The following is an 18950-nucleotide window of genomic DNA, read 5'->3' as shown; positions in this document are numbered from 1 at the left end:
CAAAAATAAATAAATATTAAAACAAAAATTAACATCCAGATGGCCAACTGATGATGATAAAATGCTCAACATCACTCATCATCAGGGAAATACAAATAAAAAACACAATGAGATACCACCTTACACCTGTCAGAACGGCTAACAGTAACAACTCAGGCAACAACAGATGTTGGCAAGGATGCGGAGAAAGAGGATTTGTTTTGCATCGTTGGTGGGAATGCAAGCTGGTGCAACCACTCTGGAAGCAAAGTATGGAGTTTCCTCAAAAAACTAAAAATGGAACTACCCTACAACCCAGCAATTGCACTACTAGGCATTTATCCAAGGGATACAGGTGTGCTGTTTCGAAGAGATACATGCACACTCATGTTTATAGCAGCACTATCAACAATAGCCAAAGTATGGAAAGAGCCCAAATGTCCACCGATGGATGAATGGATAAAGAAGGTGTGGTATGTATATACAATGGAGTATTACTCAGCAGTCAGAAAGAATGAAATCTTGCCATTTACAACTATGTGGATGGAACTGGAGGGTATTCTGCTAAGTGAAATTAGTCAGAGAAAGACAAAAATTATATGACTTCACTCATATGAGGACTTTAAGAGATAAAACAGATGAACATAAGGGAAGGGAAACAAAAATAATACGAAAACAGGGAGAGGGACAAAACAGAAGAGACTCATAAATATAGAGAACAAACTGAGGGTTGCTGGAGGGGTTGTGGGAGGGGGGATGGGCTAAATGGGTAAGGGGCACTAAGGAGTCTACTCCTGAAATCATTGTTGCCCTATATGCTAACTAATTTGGATGTAAATTTTAAAAAGTAAAAAATAAAACAAGTTAGAAAAATAAAATAAAGTTAGTTTTCTCTACTAAAAAAAAAAAATTTTTTAAAGGGAATTTGGAAGCCTTAATACACATTCTATGCACTCCATTTTAGCACTTTTGTTGACTTAGTTCAGCTCAAAGTATTTGTCTGGAAACACATCTTTATAATCCAGGGTAAAATTCATTTTATTTTCCTGTTTACTTTTCAATAGGAAACTTGAATATATGACATTTTGATTGTGTGATATTTTGACTATTTTTAATAAGACATTTTTGTGTATATCATTTTGCTTCATCTGCCTGCCTGTTTCTGATTGCCACAGGTTCTCTATGGAAGTCCCAACCAAAACTGTGGCATTTCCACTTTTCCCCAGGCTTCTGCTGATTTCTTTTTAATTAATATTTTAAACAAAGTTAGCACTTTGTTGTAATATTTTTTAAAAGTTAGCACTTTTCCAGCTTTATTTTATACAGTAAGAAAGGCTATTTTGTCTAAAACCTCCTGATTAGTGATATTAATCAGATTAATATCTAATATTAAATATTTAATATCTAATATCTAATATTAAAACCACCAGATTAGTGACATTAAAAACAACAACAAAATTTCTCATGGGTATACAATTTTTATTTGAATCTAATTTACTTTTCAATGGAAATTATAAAATGTATTTACTTCTTTATTTTAAAAATGTGACTTAACATCTTAATGTGAATTATAAAACATGATAAATCTGCAGATCAAAATTGGGCTATTTGCAGTAAAAAGTTTTAAAACAAGTTTTTAAAGCACCATTTTCCACCTCCACAACAAAGATAACCTTTTAATTCGTGATCACCCATGCTGTAATAGCAGGATAACACTGAGACTTGAGTAAATAGAAAAATTGTAGAGCTTTTCGAACCCCAGATCAGGAACCTTTCTATGCCTTCTCATAGTGGCGAACAGCAACCACATCACCAAAAGTGAGAGTCTGAAAGATGCAAAAAGAATCAAGTCTTTTTATACAAGAATATCAGTAGCTGAACTTTCTAAAGATGATCATATATAATTTACATATTATGCAAACGAATAATGTCATTGACAAACATTAAATGCTACATAAGCTCTTCCTTTCTTAAAATAAAAAGAAAAGAAACTTTATTTACTGAGTGAATAATAACATGTATATATAGTTTATGTCTCTAAAAGGAAAATGAAGCAAAAAAACTGACATTAACTAAATAGATTCAGGTCAAAAGAATTCCTTTTCCCTTAAATTATCAGGGTAATCAAATTAGCTGTCTGCTTTGAAAGTGAATGGAATTTATAATAGGTTTTCATCTCATAAATTGTGAAGAATTTTTAGAAAATCCAAATCATTTGGGGAAATGGTATTTGGAATGACTTGTGTCAAAGTCATCAGGAAAAGTAAATGTACAAATGTTCTCATTGCTTTGGTTGTCATATTTCAGCTGATGTGAGCCTACATGCCTGGGTGGGTGTAACGTGGAACATGGACTTTTACGTCAAATTGGACTGGAAGAATTTCTATAAAATCTCTTTACAAAATCTAGGAGTTTTTTTAGGGTTTGTTATTTACATGGATTGACATGATTTTCAAGAGCATAGCATGCCCTTGTCATTCATTGTTTTAATCTCCTTTTTTTGAACTCAGTCTTGCCTGATCAGTCAGTTATAAGCTATCCACTTTTCCGTCTTCGGGGTGGGGGGTGGGAAACGGAGATAAAAGCATAAAGGAGAAGCCCAGACTGAATCTTTTATAAACAAATCCTTTCTTTTGATGATCACTGCAGAAATATGTGGGCAAATATTCATTACCATAAGAGGAACACTGCCCCTCTCTTCCCATCCCATGGAAAGAAGTATGAATAACGTAAGCCCTGTGTCTCAATCTAGAACAGCCCTGATTGCAACAGTTAAAGGGAAGAGAAAAAACAGCAGTCAATTTCCTTAAGTCACAAAAACAAAAAAGCCCTTTCTTCTATTATCTTAGGAGGAATAGGTAAAGCAATACCCACCCACCCCCAAAAAACCCCAAAATGATATATTGACTATTTCAATGTCATCAAAATACCATTACTCAGTTCACAAAAATGTGTCTAGAATGTTAGATTAATGCATAACATTTTCCCCAGTTTATGATGCTACTACATCATTAGAGATTTTAATTTTATATTTTTATAGTTTTTACATGACTACTGGTATTGAATGGAAATATTTACAAGGCATGATGCATCAAAAGAAAGACTAGAAGGAAGTAACATCAAAATGGTTCCCTCTAAGGAGAAACTACACTTTTCTGTTATATTCTAAATTATCTGCACTGAGCTTATGGAACCTGCATAAACTAAAATATAAAAAGTGTCAAGATCTCTTATTTATTACAGTAGCTGTAAAGTAATTTTTTGGATATTCAGTCAACTTGATACTCATAGTAATTTATCAGTCTTATTCATATGTTTTCATGAATATTTTTATATTTAGATTTCATTTGAGGTTTAGACATTCACAGTAATACTACACAAATTCTTTCTTTGACAGTTTTAGCTAAATCGATGGAAACTTCTGAAAACCACGCTTGCATAGAATTTTTCTTTTTTTTCTATAATTAAAGAAGCATAGCTGATGATACAATTCACCAGGACATTTTTATGTCTTCTGTTTTACACATGATCAAAGAAGCTTGCTGGAGACTTACTGTTATTAAAGAAGGGTGGGAGAGAGAGAAGGGGATGGGAACTAGGAGAGGAGTGAAAAGCAAGAAGAAACAAAGGGAGAACTGCCTTTACTTACCATAACCATTTTGCCATCCTTAATTTCTCTTACAAAATTTGTTTCTTTGCCATCCCATTTCTGTACATGAACAAGTTTGTCTCCATCCAGGCTAACAACAGACTGAGACCAACAACAAAATGCAGAACATAGCAAAAGGTACAGATTAAATTTCTGAGATGAAAGTCAAGTGAAGTGGTTTTTGAAGGAATTATAGAATTGAATGAATGGTGATCAACTAATTATCATATTAGTACCATATCTTCTGTGGCTTCTAGAGTCATTATGATAGTAAACTAATAATTCATAATTTCATTGAAGTGTGTACATCTAGATGCAAAAATTTCATATGTTAGAAATAAAAGTCCTGAACAAGTACTCTCAGACTAGTCACTCTACTCTTGTAAACAAAGCCTTCAGATGAGGCAAACAGTTTCGTTAATATGAGGCAATCAGCGACATTAAACAAAATACAATCTTTATTTTAAATGAACACTCTTACTTTCTGAAATACAAATATGAAAAGAAAAATGTAGAGTAAGAGACAGATAGATTTGAGATTTGAGCTATAGCCAGTACCCACATATGTGCACTAGAATGCAAAATTAATCCTGGTGGTGTCCTCTCTGAACTGAAATACTGAGAACTTTCTCTACTCCCATCATCTAAACACGAGAAACATCAGGGATCTCTTTTTATTCCCTCCTCCCCATCCCCACCCCAGAGAAGGAGCGGTCCTTACCTTACAGTTTCTGTCATCTGCAGTGGTTTCATCAAACTCTTCTCCCAGATGGAAACTAATCTCTGTGTTTTTGAATGTGCTTTGTGTCCTGATCACCACTTTGTCCCCCTCCTGACTGACGATCACTGTTGGTTTAGTCACATTTCCCACCTGCCTAGTGGCAAAGCCCACACCTAAAAAAGCAATGCAGTTAGCAGCGACTTCCAAAATAACTCACATAGCAGGAATCTGCTTTCCTATCCTGGAATCCAGGCCCTCGAGTGTAAGTTTCATCAGGACACGTTTAGTCCGTTAATTATGCAGTATGACTACTGATGAGCTATAATACGCGGATGCTTAATTGGATGCACAAATGATAAGTGGATGCTGAAAACAAAAAGGCACAGAAGCTTCACATCCTCCCCCAGACTACCAAATGCACTGTTATTTAGCCCTGGGCAAGAAAGCAGGCAAATGCCACATTAAAAATCCCTTCAGTGGGAAATGCATAGCCTAGGATTCAGTTATGACAACATGATCTTTCTTTGTCGCTTGGCAATCTAATAGGAGAAAAAAAGGAATTGGCACTACTGAAGCTTCAGGTTAAGGAGAGAACAGCACATCTTATTTTTACCTACCTAGAGCCTTCATGTACTCATCAAAGTTCTGGCTGTCCGTCAGCTTCCAGGTAGCACAGAAAGCCTCCACCATCCTTGCCCTTTCCTTTTGCTTTGAAGACAGATAAAAGAGACAGGAGGGAGGATCTCTGGATCTTATTGCCACTGCAGTTCTGAAGACCCCTTTGTACCTCACAGCAGCTCCTGCCTTCTTATTTGGAAAAGATGCAGGCAGAAAGCCAAGGATTTGAATTGCAAACACACCCTTCCAGTGTCCCCCCTTTACTGGAGGCTGTTGCCAGGGGGAGGGGGTGGGAAGGGGGGCTCAAATGAGGTTCCAATCCGCTTTGTGATTGGCTCAGGCCACTGGGTTAGCAGAGTAGGTCGAGTTCCTCCTTATCCACACTCTGCAGCCCTTCTCCCTGAGAAAGCTGTGCTAGGAGTCAATGGGGCTGGAGGCAGGGAACGGGGAAAATGAGAGAGGGTCTTTCAGGTTCAGCTCGAAAACTTGGCAAAGACAAGTTCAGACTGTGAGGAAAGAAAAAAGATGCACAATAGGACATTCAGATTGATTTCCGTTAATGGCAAAGCTGGTTACAAATGAGGGCCCCCTTTAAAGAAAACCACTGAACTGCCAGACTTTTCAGACAAAGGAGGCTGAATAGTGTCTTTTATTTTCTCTCATATTTACAGGGAGAGCAAAACACAAGCCAGAATGTTCCAAACTAGGAAAAGAAGAGGAGGAGGAGGTGTGAATGCCTTCCCTAGATTGTACAACTAGAAGGCTACTCCAACTGAGTATCAATGGGACACTAACTAATTTTGGCCTCTTCCCAGCACAAACTGAGTGAATTTAAAGATCCATTGTCCTTTCTAAGAATCTGAGAACCAGACTGAGATGGAAAAGGGGTCTAAGGCAGAGTATGGTTAGGATTCACTAATGAGGTATAAAAATAAAGAAAAAAATGCTCTTTTCCCCCTTCTTCAACAGATTATAGAATCCATGAGGAAAAACGGAACATAAGGTCATTTAGTAAGATTTGGAATGACCTGCACTGTAGGACCTTTTGATTTCCTGAGGCCACATCCACTATACAATCTGTGTATAAATTGGGGATCAGCAATGGGAGTAGGATAGGAATTGGAGGAACCATAGAAATCAGACGATCTTGAGCTTACTTGTTCCAATTCAGGGTACCCCCCAAATAGCAAAATACCTCAAGAGTTCTGAGTATTTAAAGAAGGTCTCCGAAACTCCCCTTCCTCCAGAAGTTCTTCCTGCTTTCCTTAGTGTAGACCACCTATGACAGTCTCCCTCCCTTTCATGGGGACAGAACAGGGGAATCTGATTTAGCAATCCCTGCTCTTCTCTTTCTCCCTGCATTTAAATCTCAGCCCACTGCCACTGAGCTTCTGCCCACACCAAACACAAGAGACAAGGCTTAGGACACATTTTGCTCCACTGCCAGCTCCCAGAGTCTACTTTGAGGTCTCAGAAATACCTCAAAAGTGCTCATTTAACATATATTTAATCTTTACCCATACCTGGTCTTTCTCCAGTTTTCACCACGTTTGTGAATGGCACCACTGGCCACCCTACTGCACAAGCCAGAAAATCTGGAATCATTTCTAACACTTGATTCTCTAAAATCAAAACCAGTGTCAAGGCCTATCTATTTTGCTCCCTGAATATTTGTCCAATTGTCATCCGCTCCCTGTCTCTACAACTACTATCTTAATTCAAGTAGCTGCTGTCTTTTACTAGTCCTATAGCAACAACCTCTTAACTGTTCTTCCTGCCAACCTCATCTCCAGTTCTTTCCCTACTGGAGCCTGAGTGACATTTTAAAATATAAATCTGCATCTTCCTAGTGACAAATGATGTTGAGACCCTTTTCCTGCGCTTCTCTGCTATTTGTATATCTTCTTTTGTGCAGTGACTGTTCAAATCTTTTGTCCCATTTTTTTTCTTAATCATTTTATTATTTTTTTCAATGTAATTTATTTTCAAATCGGCTAACCTATAGTGTGTACAGTATGCTCTTGGTTTTGGGGGGTCTTTTGTCCCATTTTTAATTAGGTTGTTTGTCTTGTAGTTACTGAATTGTAGAGTCCTATATATTCCAAGTAAAAGTCATTTGTGGGTTTTTTCATTTTCTTTGTTTTTTTTTAATTGTGATTTCATTGGCATGTCAAATGGATCAGGTGTATACATTTAAATATGTGCAGTCGATTCTATACTGCTTATAGCACGGCAATGCCATTTAAAAAAATCTAAATCCTATCTTGTTCCTTTCCTGCCTAAATTCCTTCAAATGACTTCCTCCTGCTCTCAGGTTGAAGAACAAAATTTCTAACATTGCCTATACCTGGCCTGCCCCTAACATTTGAAGGACTCAGAGTAAGAACTCAAAGGGAGGCTGATATGCCATTATGTCTAAACAATAAAAGTTATGGATTTAACAATGCACATAGCCAGACCAGCATCCCAGACAGGACTCAAAGCCTGGCCTTCCCCCCTTTCCCAATAGGTCACTCTGTGGCTTTCTGCAGAGCTGGTGGGGTGGGTGGACAGGAGGTGGTCTGGAATTCCCTAAATCTGGGATGGAGACTAACTTGGATTTGATGTTGTGCTGACATGACTAAAGATGCCAGAGACCACCATGAAAAGCCTGAAATGAAACCAACCCAGAGAAAGCAAAGTATACTCAGTTAGACCCTTCTGACATCAATTGAGCCTTTGAACCAAGTCCCTAAACTAGCCCCATCTATGATCTTTTCATAAATTCTCTTTCTTAGATGAATATCATATGACTTCACTCATAGGAGGAATTTAAGATACAAAACAGATGAACATAAGGGAAGGGAAGCAAAAATAATATAAAAACAGAGAGGGGAGCAAAACATAAGAGACTCTTAAATACAGAAAACAAACTGAGGGTTGCTGGAGGGGTTGTGGGTGGGGGATGGGCTAAAAGGGTAAGGGGCATTAGGGAGGACACTCGTTGGGATGAACACTGGGTGTTATACATACAAGATGAAACACTGGAATCAACTCCTAGAATCATTATAGCACTACATGCCAACTAACTTGGATAGAAATTTAAAAATAAATAAATAAATAATTTTAAAAAGTCAATAATAACTAAATAACTAAATAAATAAATAAATAAATAAATCTCCACATGGACCATCCCCTGAGAGCAACAACAACAACAGCAACAACAAAAATTCTCTTTCCTTGCTTAATCTAGATGATTAATTAATCCATCATGGAAACCATCCTCTATGGTAGAAGTTCTTAAACCAATTTATTTTGCAACATCAAAATATTCTTATGTGTTGCATCTAATAAAACATGTTAAAACTGATAAAATGTTTTTTATTCTAAAATTTAGTAAATTATCTTTTTTTGTAGTCTAAGACTGTAAGATCATTGAAAGCAGGGCCCATGTATTCTTTAGATTCCCTTAGCTCCCTATAGATTATGGTGCTGACATTATTTGTCCATTTTTATTAATTTCTTCCACTTTTTACATAAGGATATAAGTTAAAGATCTATAAATTCTAACTTAAAGGATATATTTTGTAATTCTTATGATTTCCTCTTATATAAAACATAAAAGCCCAGCAATTTAGAGATCATTTTTTGATTGTATATTAATTTAGTGCTAAGCAGAAGAGAATATTGTTATACACATGTCTATAGCAGAAATTTAAGGAAAAGCCACTCGACAATTTTATAATTCTCTAAACTGACACATGTAACCCTACTATTTTTAATTATTTAAGATATAATAGATTTATACATTAGAATGTTTGCTTTCAGATAATAGGTTATTTGCTCTTATTTCTGCGGATTTTAATAGAAGAGAAAGTGGAAGAATAGAGAAGAGACTTTGTTGTGATAAGCATAATGCAACTAATAGATATTTTTTTCCAATTTTTCTGAACCTGAGAGCAATTTGTGACTTTGCTATGGCTTTTATAATGCAAATGCATCCACAGGTTTTGAAAAGGACATACTGTGAGAGATTGAACACTCTTTCAGGGCTATTTCCTTTATGAATTAACTAATGACCATAAGGACTCTAAAGAATCTATGACAAAGGTTTTTTTAGGAGCACCTGGGTGGCTCAGCCAGTTCAGCATCTGACTTTGGCACAGGTCATGATCTCAGGGTTTGAGTTCAAGCCCTGAATGGTGCTCTCTGCTGTCAGCACAGAGCTGGCTTCAGATCCTCTGTCCTCCTCTTTCTGCCCCTCCCCACTCATGCTTTCTCTCTTTCAAAAATAAATAAACATTTTTTCAAAAGAGTTTTTAGTAGTGAAATAAAAGGAACAAAGAAAAAAAGTTGCTTTGGGAGACTTTTTTTTTTATGTTTATTTGAAAGAGAGACAGAGAGAGAGACAGAGGGTGAGTTGGGGAGGGGCAAAGAGAGGAGACACAGAATCTGAAGCAGGCTCCAGGCTGTCAGCATAGAGCCTGACGTGGGGCTCAAACCTACAAACCATGAGATCATGACATGACCGAAGTTGGGCGCTCAACCAACTGAGCCACCCAGGAGCCCCTGCTTTAGGAGATCTTGGCAAAATTTCCACATGGAGTCAAATCTGGCGCTTGCTTTATGGCAATTTTTTCTTCTTAAGGAAACAGAGAATTATTAGTACATTTTTAACACTGTTCTTGAGCAAAGTAACCATACATAGTTTGAATTGAAATTGCTGCGCCATAGATTAACCTTCCATTTTGGATGATAATGCCAAAATGGTTTTCAAAATGGATTCCCCAGTTTAGGCCCCCACAGGGGGACTCACATCTTCCTCAACACTTTAAAAACTTTAAAAAGCTGGTGTATCAGATGCACATAAAATGACAATTTTGTCTTTATGTGTGTTTTCCTAATCCTCACGAGGTAAACATTTCTTCATGTGTTTATTGGTCTATGGTTTCTTTCTCTATGAAATATCTGTTCATCTTCTGCCCAATACCTTGTAGGTTATTTGTGTTTTTCTTATTGCATATTCTTGATCCTAATTGTTTTAGAGTGTGGGTGTCATAAATATTTTCTACAAATTTGTAACTTTTACTTTCTTTAATGTAGCTTTTGATAGCCAACATTCTTACTTTTAATATTGTCAGATTTATTAATATTTTATTTTATGGTCAACATGTTTTGTCTTGTTTAAGGAAAGAGCCTACCCAAGATCCAAAAGATAGTCATCTGAATTTTCTACCAAGAGTTATAAAGTTTTAACATTTGAGTTTTTAACTATCTTGACTATATTTTTACGTGTCATGAGAAGTGAGGACCCAAAATATACTCCACCTTCAAAGTTCCATACATGTGTTGATCTCTGCATCCTATTTAATGCCACTAATCAGTTTTATAATCTCTCTAACATTGCTAAGCTATCTTAATTTGTATAATTTTATAACAATCCAGTATCTGGAAGAGCAAGTCTCCCCAACTCATTATTCTTCTTCAGAAATATCCGAACTATTCATGGCCCTTATCTTTTTACACATGCTAATAAAGTTTTATTAACATGTGTAAAAAATTCTGTTTTTTTTAATGGGAATTGCATCTATGTTATATCAATTTGGAAGAATTGACACCTTTATGATATTGTCTTCCTATTTATGAAAATGATATATCTATTTATATAGTCTTTAATATTGCATAATAATGTTTAATAATTTTCCCTCTAAGATTTTTATACATATTATATAGATTTATTCTTAGACAACTGGATTCCCTGAGACTACTGAAAATACTATCTTCTTAATTATATTTTCTAGTGGTTTCCTGCCATTATATAGAAATATAACTGCCTTTAGGAAACATCTGATTTGTAGCTTGCTTACTACACTATCTTATTATTTTTAATAACCCATAGATTAGTTTTCTATGTAAATAATCATAACATATACAATTAATGCTATTTTAGCTAACTCTTCTCTGATATAATTTTTCTTATAATATTGTACTAAGAATTTCAACTCAAGGTCAAATGTAAGGTAAAAAGTTTTGGTGTCTCATTCCTGATTTTTAAAGCAATGTTTCTAATGTTATTTTATAAACAGTCTTTTTTATAGTAGATGTTCCCTTAAATTCCTGGTTTCCTAATTATTTTTATTATGGATGGGGTTACTGGTGGGTAATATGCTTTTTTGCCATCTAATATCATGTGGCCTTTAAGACCTAAAATAAAGCAATAAAGTCTTTGATCTATCCCACCATCTGCCTCCTGGCTATGTGATGTTAGGTCTGTGTGCCAGCCAGAAACCTAGCCATATTACTTTGGATATTGCAAACAGGAACATTACATTTTAGATTATAATTCTGTTCTTTCTTTCCCGCACTTTCCTTCTCCTTCTTTGAATTAGAGAAGGGCTGGAAGTAGCTAGCATATTGCACCCTTAGAAGTATGGTTTCTAGGGGTGCCTGGGTACCTCAGTTGGTTAAGCATCTCACTCTTGACTTTGATTCAGGTCATGATCTCAGTTTGTGAGTTCAAGCCCTGAGTTGGGCTCTGCACTCACAGTGTGAAGCCTTCCCGGGATTCTTTCTCTCCCTCTCTCCCTGCCCCTCCCCTGCTCTCTCTCTCTCTCTTAAACTAAATAAAATAAACATTAAAAAAAATTAAAAAGAAGTGCAGTTTCTTTACACAAGGTGCTATTATCTTGAACAAATACTTTACACCACTTAAATAATAAATGATTAATGTGATAGTTTTTCTGCATGTAATATCCCAAAAGTATCAGAGAATTAGGCAGTAAGGGCAGAAGAATATTCCAACTCATTGCACACTTGTTTTACAACTGGTAGCAGATCCCATCAAACCTATCCTCCAGCTAAGATAGCTAGTTCAGATAACTCCTCTACCTGAGAACAGGTTTCTATCAGTTACTATCTGCACAGCAAGTTTAGTTTAATAAACAAGCAAAAAACACTACTCATTATTTGTAACAAATGCCAAATCTGGATGCTTATTTCTTTCTATTTAAAGAGGAAAGACAGAAAATAATAATCAGATGAAGCATGAAATCTATGGGCATATCTACAAAAAAGTAGAGGTCACAATATGCTGAAGACAGAGAACAAGAGTATACCCTTGAAAAAATGATTTATCAAAATAAACAGAAGAAATAAACAAAAATATCTCTTGTATATCAATAAGTGCAAGTGGCTTCTATAAAACAGGAGCAAGAACCCATAAGAAGAGAACAGACTGAAATAAAAAGGATAAGCCTAATGAAAACAAGAACAGCAGAAAGACTGAGACTCAAAAATAAGTTGAATGTGATCAAAAGACTCAAAGAAATTAATAACTAAATAGAAGGTATTATATCAACCAAAGAGAAAGTAATAAATAGAATGACATTGTTTGAAAAGAATCTCCAGAATGCAGGGAGACATTGTGAATAGTGAAAGTGAAAATGTTAGATATGAAAAGAATGAAAATACAGTGTAATAATTATAAGATATTACTAAGATAAACATCAAAACAAATGGAATATACAAAATCATAATGGAGGAAAATCTTCCATAGTTGGAAATAGGTATCAGTATATATATCAAAATGCCACATCATTTGACACCTTAAATGAAAATAGAACCTAAACTTCCTAATTCTAGCAATGTTTTTGAATCAAATATAATTCAAATAAGTAAATATAAAAATAATGGAAAAAACAGTAGACATTCAATCAGAGGGAAAGATCCATAAAATGTTGTAAGTATGGCTGACCATAGTCTTTCCACTGTAGCATTTAGATACCAAATAAATATAGAGTGATGTTACAGAGTGTTTGAAAACAACGGTGGTTCAAATCTGTTTTAATTATATGTGAATGTAGAAGACATTTTCTCTTGGAAACAGTCAACTTCTTATACCATTTTCATGTGCTGCGTGCCTGTAGGAAGAGACTATATAATAGGCTATGGACTTGAGAACCCAACTGATGATTTTATTTCTCTTACAAATTAGTAAATTTTGATCAGGTACATCCATCCTGACAACATAGTTGACTTGCGCCTGCCCCTGGGATAAGATCAAGCCCAGATTTGGAACAATGACAAAACACTTTAAGGCAATGGCTTGCAGCTTACAGGAGAGATACAAACATTCATACCTTCTCTAAAAGGAGGATTTGGGTGTGGAAAGGGAGGATGTGCACAGTTTTTATCTAAGAGGCAATGGGTCATATAAGATTGAAGTAATGCTGCGGGTCAGGGTTTCTTGGGGATCCTTTTGGAGAGGACAGTTTTTGTCTCTTCAAACTTCTTCTTGCCAAAATTTTAATGGATTAGAATTGAGTTAAAATTGATAAATCTTTTCAGAAAGGGTTGAATCAATATTATATGTAGTCTTTCCACTTAAAGACCTTAGATTCTAGCTCCATTTATTCAAAAGTGTGAAACTTCTTTCAGTAATATGTTGATTTTCTACACAAAGTCTGTGTCCTTAATCTATTTACTCTCTTCAAGACAGCTTTCAGTGGAACAAATAATTAAAACAAAAACAAAATGAAGCAAAACTCCATAGCTCAGGGATTAGCACTTTTAATCTTAAATCTATTCAAAGTCAGTACTTAAATAAATTAATATAATAATCTTTGGCTGCCCTATATTAAAATCCTATTATGAGAAGATTTTCTTGTTTTGACTTTGAAAGATTACTGTCTGGGTTCAAAACACAGGCTTTCTTCCACTGGCTATCTGTACATTTATCCTTAGAAAAATTAATTACCTAACCACTTTACCATCTGAATCCTGGTCTAGAAATTATGATGTTACACCAAATCATCACCTAGCCTTCTTTCTTAAATGTCTTAGGATTCTTTGGTACTTCTACATTATGCTGACCCATTTTCAAATTAATTTCATGGAAGCCCTGTCAGAGAAATTAAGGGATCTTGGGCCTATTTATGTTAACAGTCACCTTGTATGAGCCTCAGATGCTCACCAAGATAGAATTGAAAGGAAGAAAGAACTAAATAGCTAAGTTTGAGTTTCTATGGTAAATAAAGCTAACTTTCACCTGAAAATTTCATAATTTCGCTTCAAAACAAGTTTTATTAAAAATTTGACTATTTACTTAATGAGGAATTATATACTAATCACCTCAAAAAGGCAAAAACACTCATTTTAAGTTGTTATAGTGATATATGCTCAACTTACTATTATCTGTCAAGTATTTATGGCTAAGCAAATAACTCTAGTTAACAGCAAAGAAAATGCTCAACAAAGACACATTTTATTGTTCACATCAATTTTAAAACAAGTAGTGCACTGAAGAAACCACATTTATAGATTCATCTCTCAAAAACCTGTTTTCTCATGTCTTGAATTTTATAGTTTTCATTTTGTCCATTTTGGATATACCAACATAGATTAATGACATATAAAATATATATAACTATCTATATAACAGATAATAGCATTATATATTATACAATATATGATATAATAATATATAACAATACATAATGTAACAATAGAGCAACTTCATTTAAATAAAATCAGAATGTTATAACAAATGAAGATATTTATTGTTTTCAAAAAGAGCTATTTTAAAAATACTTGCTATTCAACTGATTAATTTAATAATTAATGTAAAACTGCTCCTCAGCCGTATTTTCACACTGAAAAAATAGAATGAAAAGAATTATACCTAATGAGCTCAGAGTGGTTACAAAAATTAAATGCTATAAAAGTCAATTAACCCAAAAGAAGGCAAGTACAAAAGAAAAAAGAGGAGCTAAGCCCAAACTGGATCGGACAAATAGAAAACAAAGGGCAATATGGTAGACTTATATATATGCATGTTTTTCTACAAGAAATTCTAGTTTAAATATGAAGTCACATATGTTATAAGTAATAGAAAAAATACCATGCAAGTGCTAATCATTAGAAAACTGAAGTGGTTGTGTAATTAGGAGACAAAAATAGAACAGGAAAAGGAAACTTACTAGGGATAAAGAGGGACTTTTTATAATGATGGAAGTGTCAATTACTTGACATAGTGATAATTACTTGACAGTAATTACTCAATTACTATTCCTTGCAAAGGGTCATGAGGAAGTAATGCAATATAGAGTGATGAAAATATTCTCCATCTTGATTAGTCTGTTGGATACTTGGGTGTGTACATTTGTCAAAATTGTCAAACTGTATACTTTAAGTGGTTACATTGTTGCATTTAAATTATATTTTAACAAAGTTAAAAAATGAAAAAGAATAAAATTGACTTCTGCCAAATGAATCATAAGTGGGCTAGAGTAGCATTATAGCATAGTGATTCAGAGCATACACACTTTGGCCAGACTGCTAGAAGCGAAGTCCTGTCTCTGTTCCTTACCATAAATAAAATTAACTAAATCCTTTCATTTCTCTGTGCTTCAGTTCCTCTTTAAAATGAGCAGAGTCATAGTTAAATGGTCATTGTAAGGATTAAATGAATAAATACAAATAAAGTGCTTAGTAAGTACTCAATAGATGTTAGTGATTATCTAATACAGATTATATTCTGTATTTCCTGCTTAACCTTGATTAACCGTGGACACTTCTGAAGATCTGTAACATTATTTTAACACACTAAAGGGAGAAAAATAGGAGAAGAAGAAGGAGGAAGAAAAATAGCCCTTTGCTGGAAATCATTTTTTAACCCAGGGATTAACAAGAATTAATTTGCGTGTCTAGATTTTTAGCTTGATTGATGACAAATATCTTCCTATAATTTGACATGCATAGTTGGCAGACGCCCTATGGGGAAAAACGGCAGCCAAATACAATTTAGAATTGTTGCCAAGAATTCTCGTTACTTGATTTGAAGACTTTTAGGAAGAACTTCTGGACTGTGTGCGGTTACACTACGCAGATGGGATGTGCTTAATTAGTATGTTTGAATAAATGATTGAATGTGGGGGGGGGGAGGGTGGAAGACTCATTCTGAGTATGTGATGCTTGGCTCTACCTTATAACTTTATAAAGGAAAAACCCAAGAAGAAAACAAAATATGATGTTGGTCCCAAGGGAACTTGTTTCTTTAAGAAACTTCTCAAAGTATCATGTAGCTCTACCATTTTTCACTGTAAGAGTTAGAAGCAGTCTTGCTAATTGATGTCCTATTGAGCAATGGTCTCTAATTATTTTTTATTTTGTACCCCATCAATAAAAAATGTTGTGTCCTTCATATATATAACTTATTCATAAGTTGTATGTATATATAACCATATTAACATAGTATGAATATTATGAATTTTATTACACAAAAATATAAACTGAAGAGAATGAGATGAAGATGAAATAAATAATATTTTTTATATTGTCTTGTTAATTGCAGACAGCTTCATGTTACCATTAGCTACTATTTTGAGGTCAAACAAGCTTAAGTGTGAGGGTTATCTTCAGTAGTAATGTCCATAAATTTTCACATTTCAAGTGATCTTCTTGTAATTGTGAAATTCTAAGCCAACTCTTTTTTTGTTAAAACTATTTACATGCTCCCAATTTATGTCTTATGATGTGACTTAGAAAAACTCACACTAGGAATAGAAACATATAAGCAGTCATTTTTTGTTCTAAGGTTGTATGTTATTAGCATTGTCTTAACTTTTCAGTATTTCTGTAAACATTTTCCCAGTCTTTTCATCTCATTTTATAATGCTTCATTTGACTAAAACTCAGTAACATTATTTGAGAATTCACTTACGTGTGTCCACACTCAATGCCAGTAATTCACAGTAAGCTGAAAGGGGATGAAAACTGGGACTACCTCTAGACTACCACATGCACTCTTTCCTCAAGACATTTCATGACAAGTGACTGATAGTATGCCTGTGTAAAGGGACAAGGTCAATCCACATATAAAGATACTAAAGATTAATTTAAATCTCATTTTATATAAAATTAAATATATGTAGGAGTACTAATAGTTTCTTCTGGAATCTTTTTTGAAGTAGGCTACACGTGGAGCCCAAAGGGGTCTTGAATTCAAAAGACCCTGAGATCAAGAGTCAGAGGCTTAACCTAATGAGCCACCCAGGCACCCCATCTTCTGGGGCCAATATTGCAGAATCACTGAGATTCATGTACCCTCCTTGAGAGAGCAATCAGGAAAGAAAGTCCACAAGCCACATAAGGAGGAGAGAACCCTCAAGGATAGCAGGTATGTATTTGTAGTCTAGACATACATATAATAATGTAGGTCTTTCTTTTCCTATAACTGTATTTGATTCCTAACTCAACTTCCCATTTTAATTTAAGTGCAGAAAACTTTATATAGTCAATTTTCTGCAAATTCAGTAAAATTTGTGGTTACTGAGGCATTTTAGGTTTCCTTTTTTTTGTTTATTTATTTGGGGAGAGAGAGACAGCATGAGTGGGGGAGAGGCAGAGACAGACAGACTGAGAATCCCAAGCAGGCTCTGCATTATGAGCACAGAGACTGATGTGAGCCTGACGTGGGGCTCGAACTCACAAACCGTGAGATCATGACCTGAGCCAAAATCTAGACTGGGTCCCTTAACCAACTGAGCCACCCAGGTGCCCCATGGCATTTTAAGTTTTCACTAAGGCAATTCAAGGATTCCTTCTTCTTCCTTCTCTATGAGGTTTCACCCAAGATCTGAAGACAGGGGGATGAGATGGAAGTGACAGAGGCCAGGGGCCAGGAAGGAAGAGAATTATGGTGGTATCACAATATCTAGTTCTCAGTCTTCTTTGGACATTGGCACTCATCCCCAGTGCATCTGATGCTGATGGTCCCTGTCCCACACAAGAGAAAGGGCACTGTCGAGAAAGATTACAAGATGTTTGGCTGGAGCCACTGCTTGAAGCTAGACTTTGAGGCACCTATTGTCACCACTGATGAACAGGGAAGGGGAAAGCCAAAAAAAAAAAAAAAAAAAAGAAAGAAAGAAAGAGAAAAAAAAGAACTTGTAAAAGCCAACACTTTTGAGTTGAAAAAGGCTGAACTTTTGAGTTACTTGAAAGTCTCAGGGTCAATTAAGAAAAAGGGTGGAATCCCTGAAGAGATGTCCTTGAGAGGGTAGACATGTCTGAGAACTACAGCGCAGTGAAGGAGTTGCCATAGGAGGGGGGGCATTCTGTCATCTAAACAGAAGGGATGGAGGAGCACATGGGCACTGAAGCAGGGAATCTAGCGGATTTGATGGGAGAAAATGAGAAAATACTTGCCTGATTTTCCTCTGTGAAATATGATACATTCATCAGCTGAAAATAAACCTTAAATGAATGAAGATTATCTAGGTTTGATGGAGACTAAGTAGAATCTACTTTGTGCAACTCCTATTTGAACCTAAGTTTGAATTTAGAAAGATAAAGTTACGTGTCTTATACAACTGTGTCTTGCGGGCCCATGGTGGTACCCAGATACGTTGAAGCCTGTCTGTAACAAATACATGCACTACAGAGCAAAATTATCTTGAGGTGACAGATGGAGAATATTGGTGGGTGGGAATGAGGCAGACTCTAAAGTTATAGTACTTTCAGATAAACCTCTTGGTGTGAGCAAATTACTGAATGCTTTAAATTTTCTAGGTAGGTATATGGGAATCAATGTAAGGAAAAAAACAAGAGTCAACAGAGCCTTATGAATTGCCACAGAAATTCAATCTTCTAAATCCCTAGAGAATACCTAGGAAAGAATGAAAGTTATATTAGAACCCATTCCTTAGGTTCTGAATTTCTTTAAAACACTGTCTACAAAAGCACAGCAAGACACAGAGCTCTAGTTACCTTGCAGATTAGCCATCAAGCAGTGGCAGGCGGGTGCGTGCCAGGAGACAGACCTTGCTTGTTCGGGAGAGGAGTTTGGACTCCCTGGTAAAGCCAGAGAGAACCACTTAGTCACAAATAAAGAACCATATCAGATAGCTGCTAAGCATTTAGTCTGGAGGAAGCATACTTCCTTTTCTTTGCTTTTATGAAGACGGCATTTTGTTCTTGGCTTAAACTCTTAAAAGAAACCATAAC

At 35.4% G+C, this 18950-nt stretch overlaps 1 protein-coding gene across 1 annotated transcript; it reads right to left on the bottom strand.

Moving 5' to 3' along the window:
• Window positions 1-1574: 1574 nt before the first annotated feature.
• Window positions 1575-18721, bottom strand: FABP7 (fatty acid binding protein 7). The gene is made up of 5 exons (XM_042937396.1): window positions 18714-18721; window positions 4967-5057; window positions 4350-4522; window positions 3629-3730; window positions 1575-1805 (listed from the first exon to the last, which is right to left on the bottom strand). Exons 2-5 carry the CDS (start codon window positions 5037-5039, stop codon window positions 1755-1757), a joined length of 399 nt encoding a protein of 132 aa, XP_042793330.1. The 5' UTR covers window positions 5040-5057; window positions 18714-18721; the 3' UTR covers window positions 1575-1754.
• Window positions 18722-18950: the final 229 nt, after the last annotated feature.

This window comes from Panthera leo, chromosome B2 (genome assembly GCF_018350215.1).
Source record: "Panthera leo isolate Ple1 chromosome B2, P.leo_Ple1_pat1.1, whole genome shotgun sequence".
NCBI lineage: Eukaryota > Metazoa > Chordata > Mammalia > Carnivora > Felidae > Panthera > Panthera leo.
This window is presented reverse-complemented; position numbering and strand designations above follow the sequence as displayed.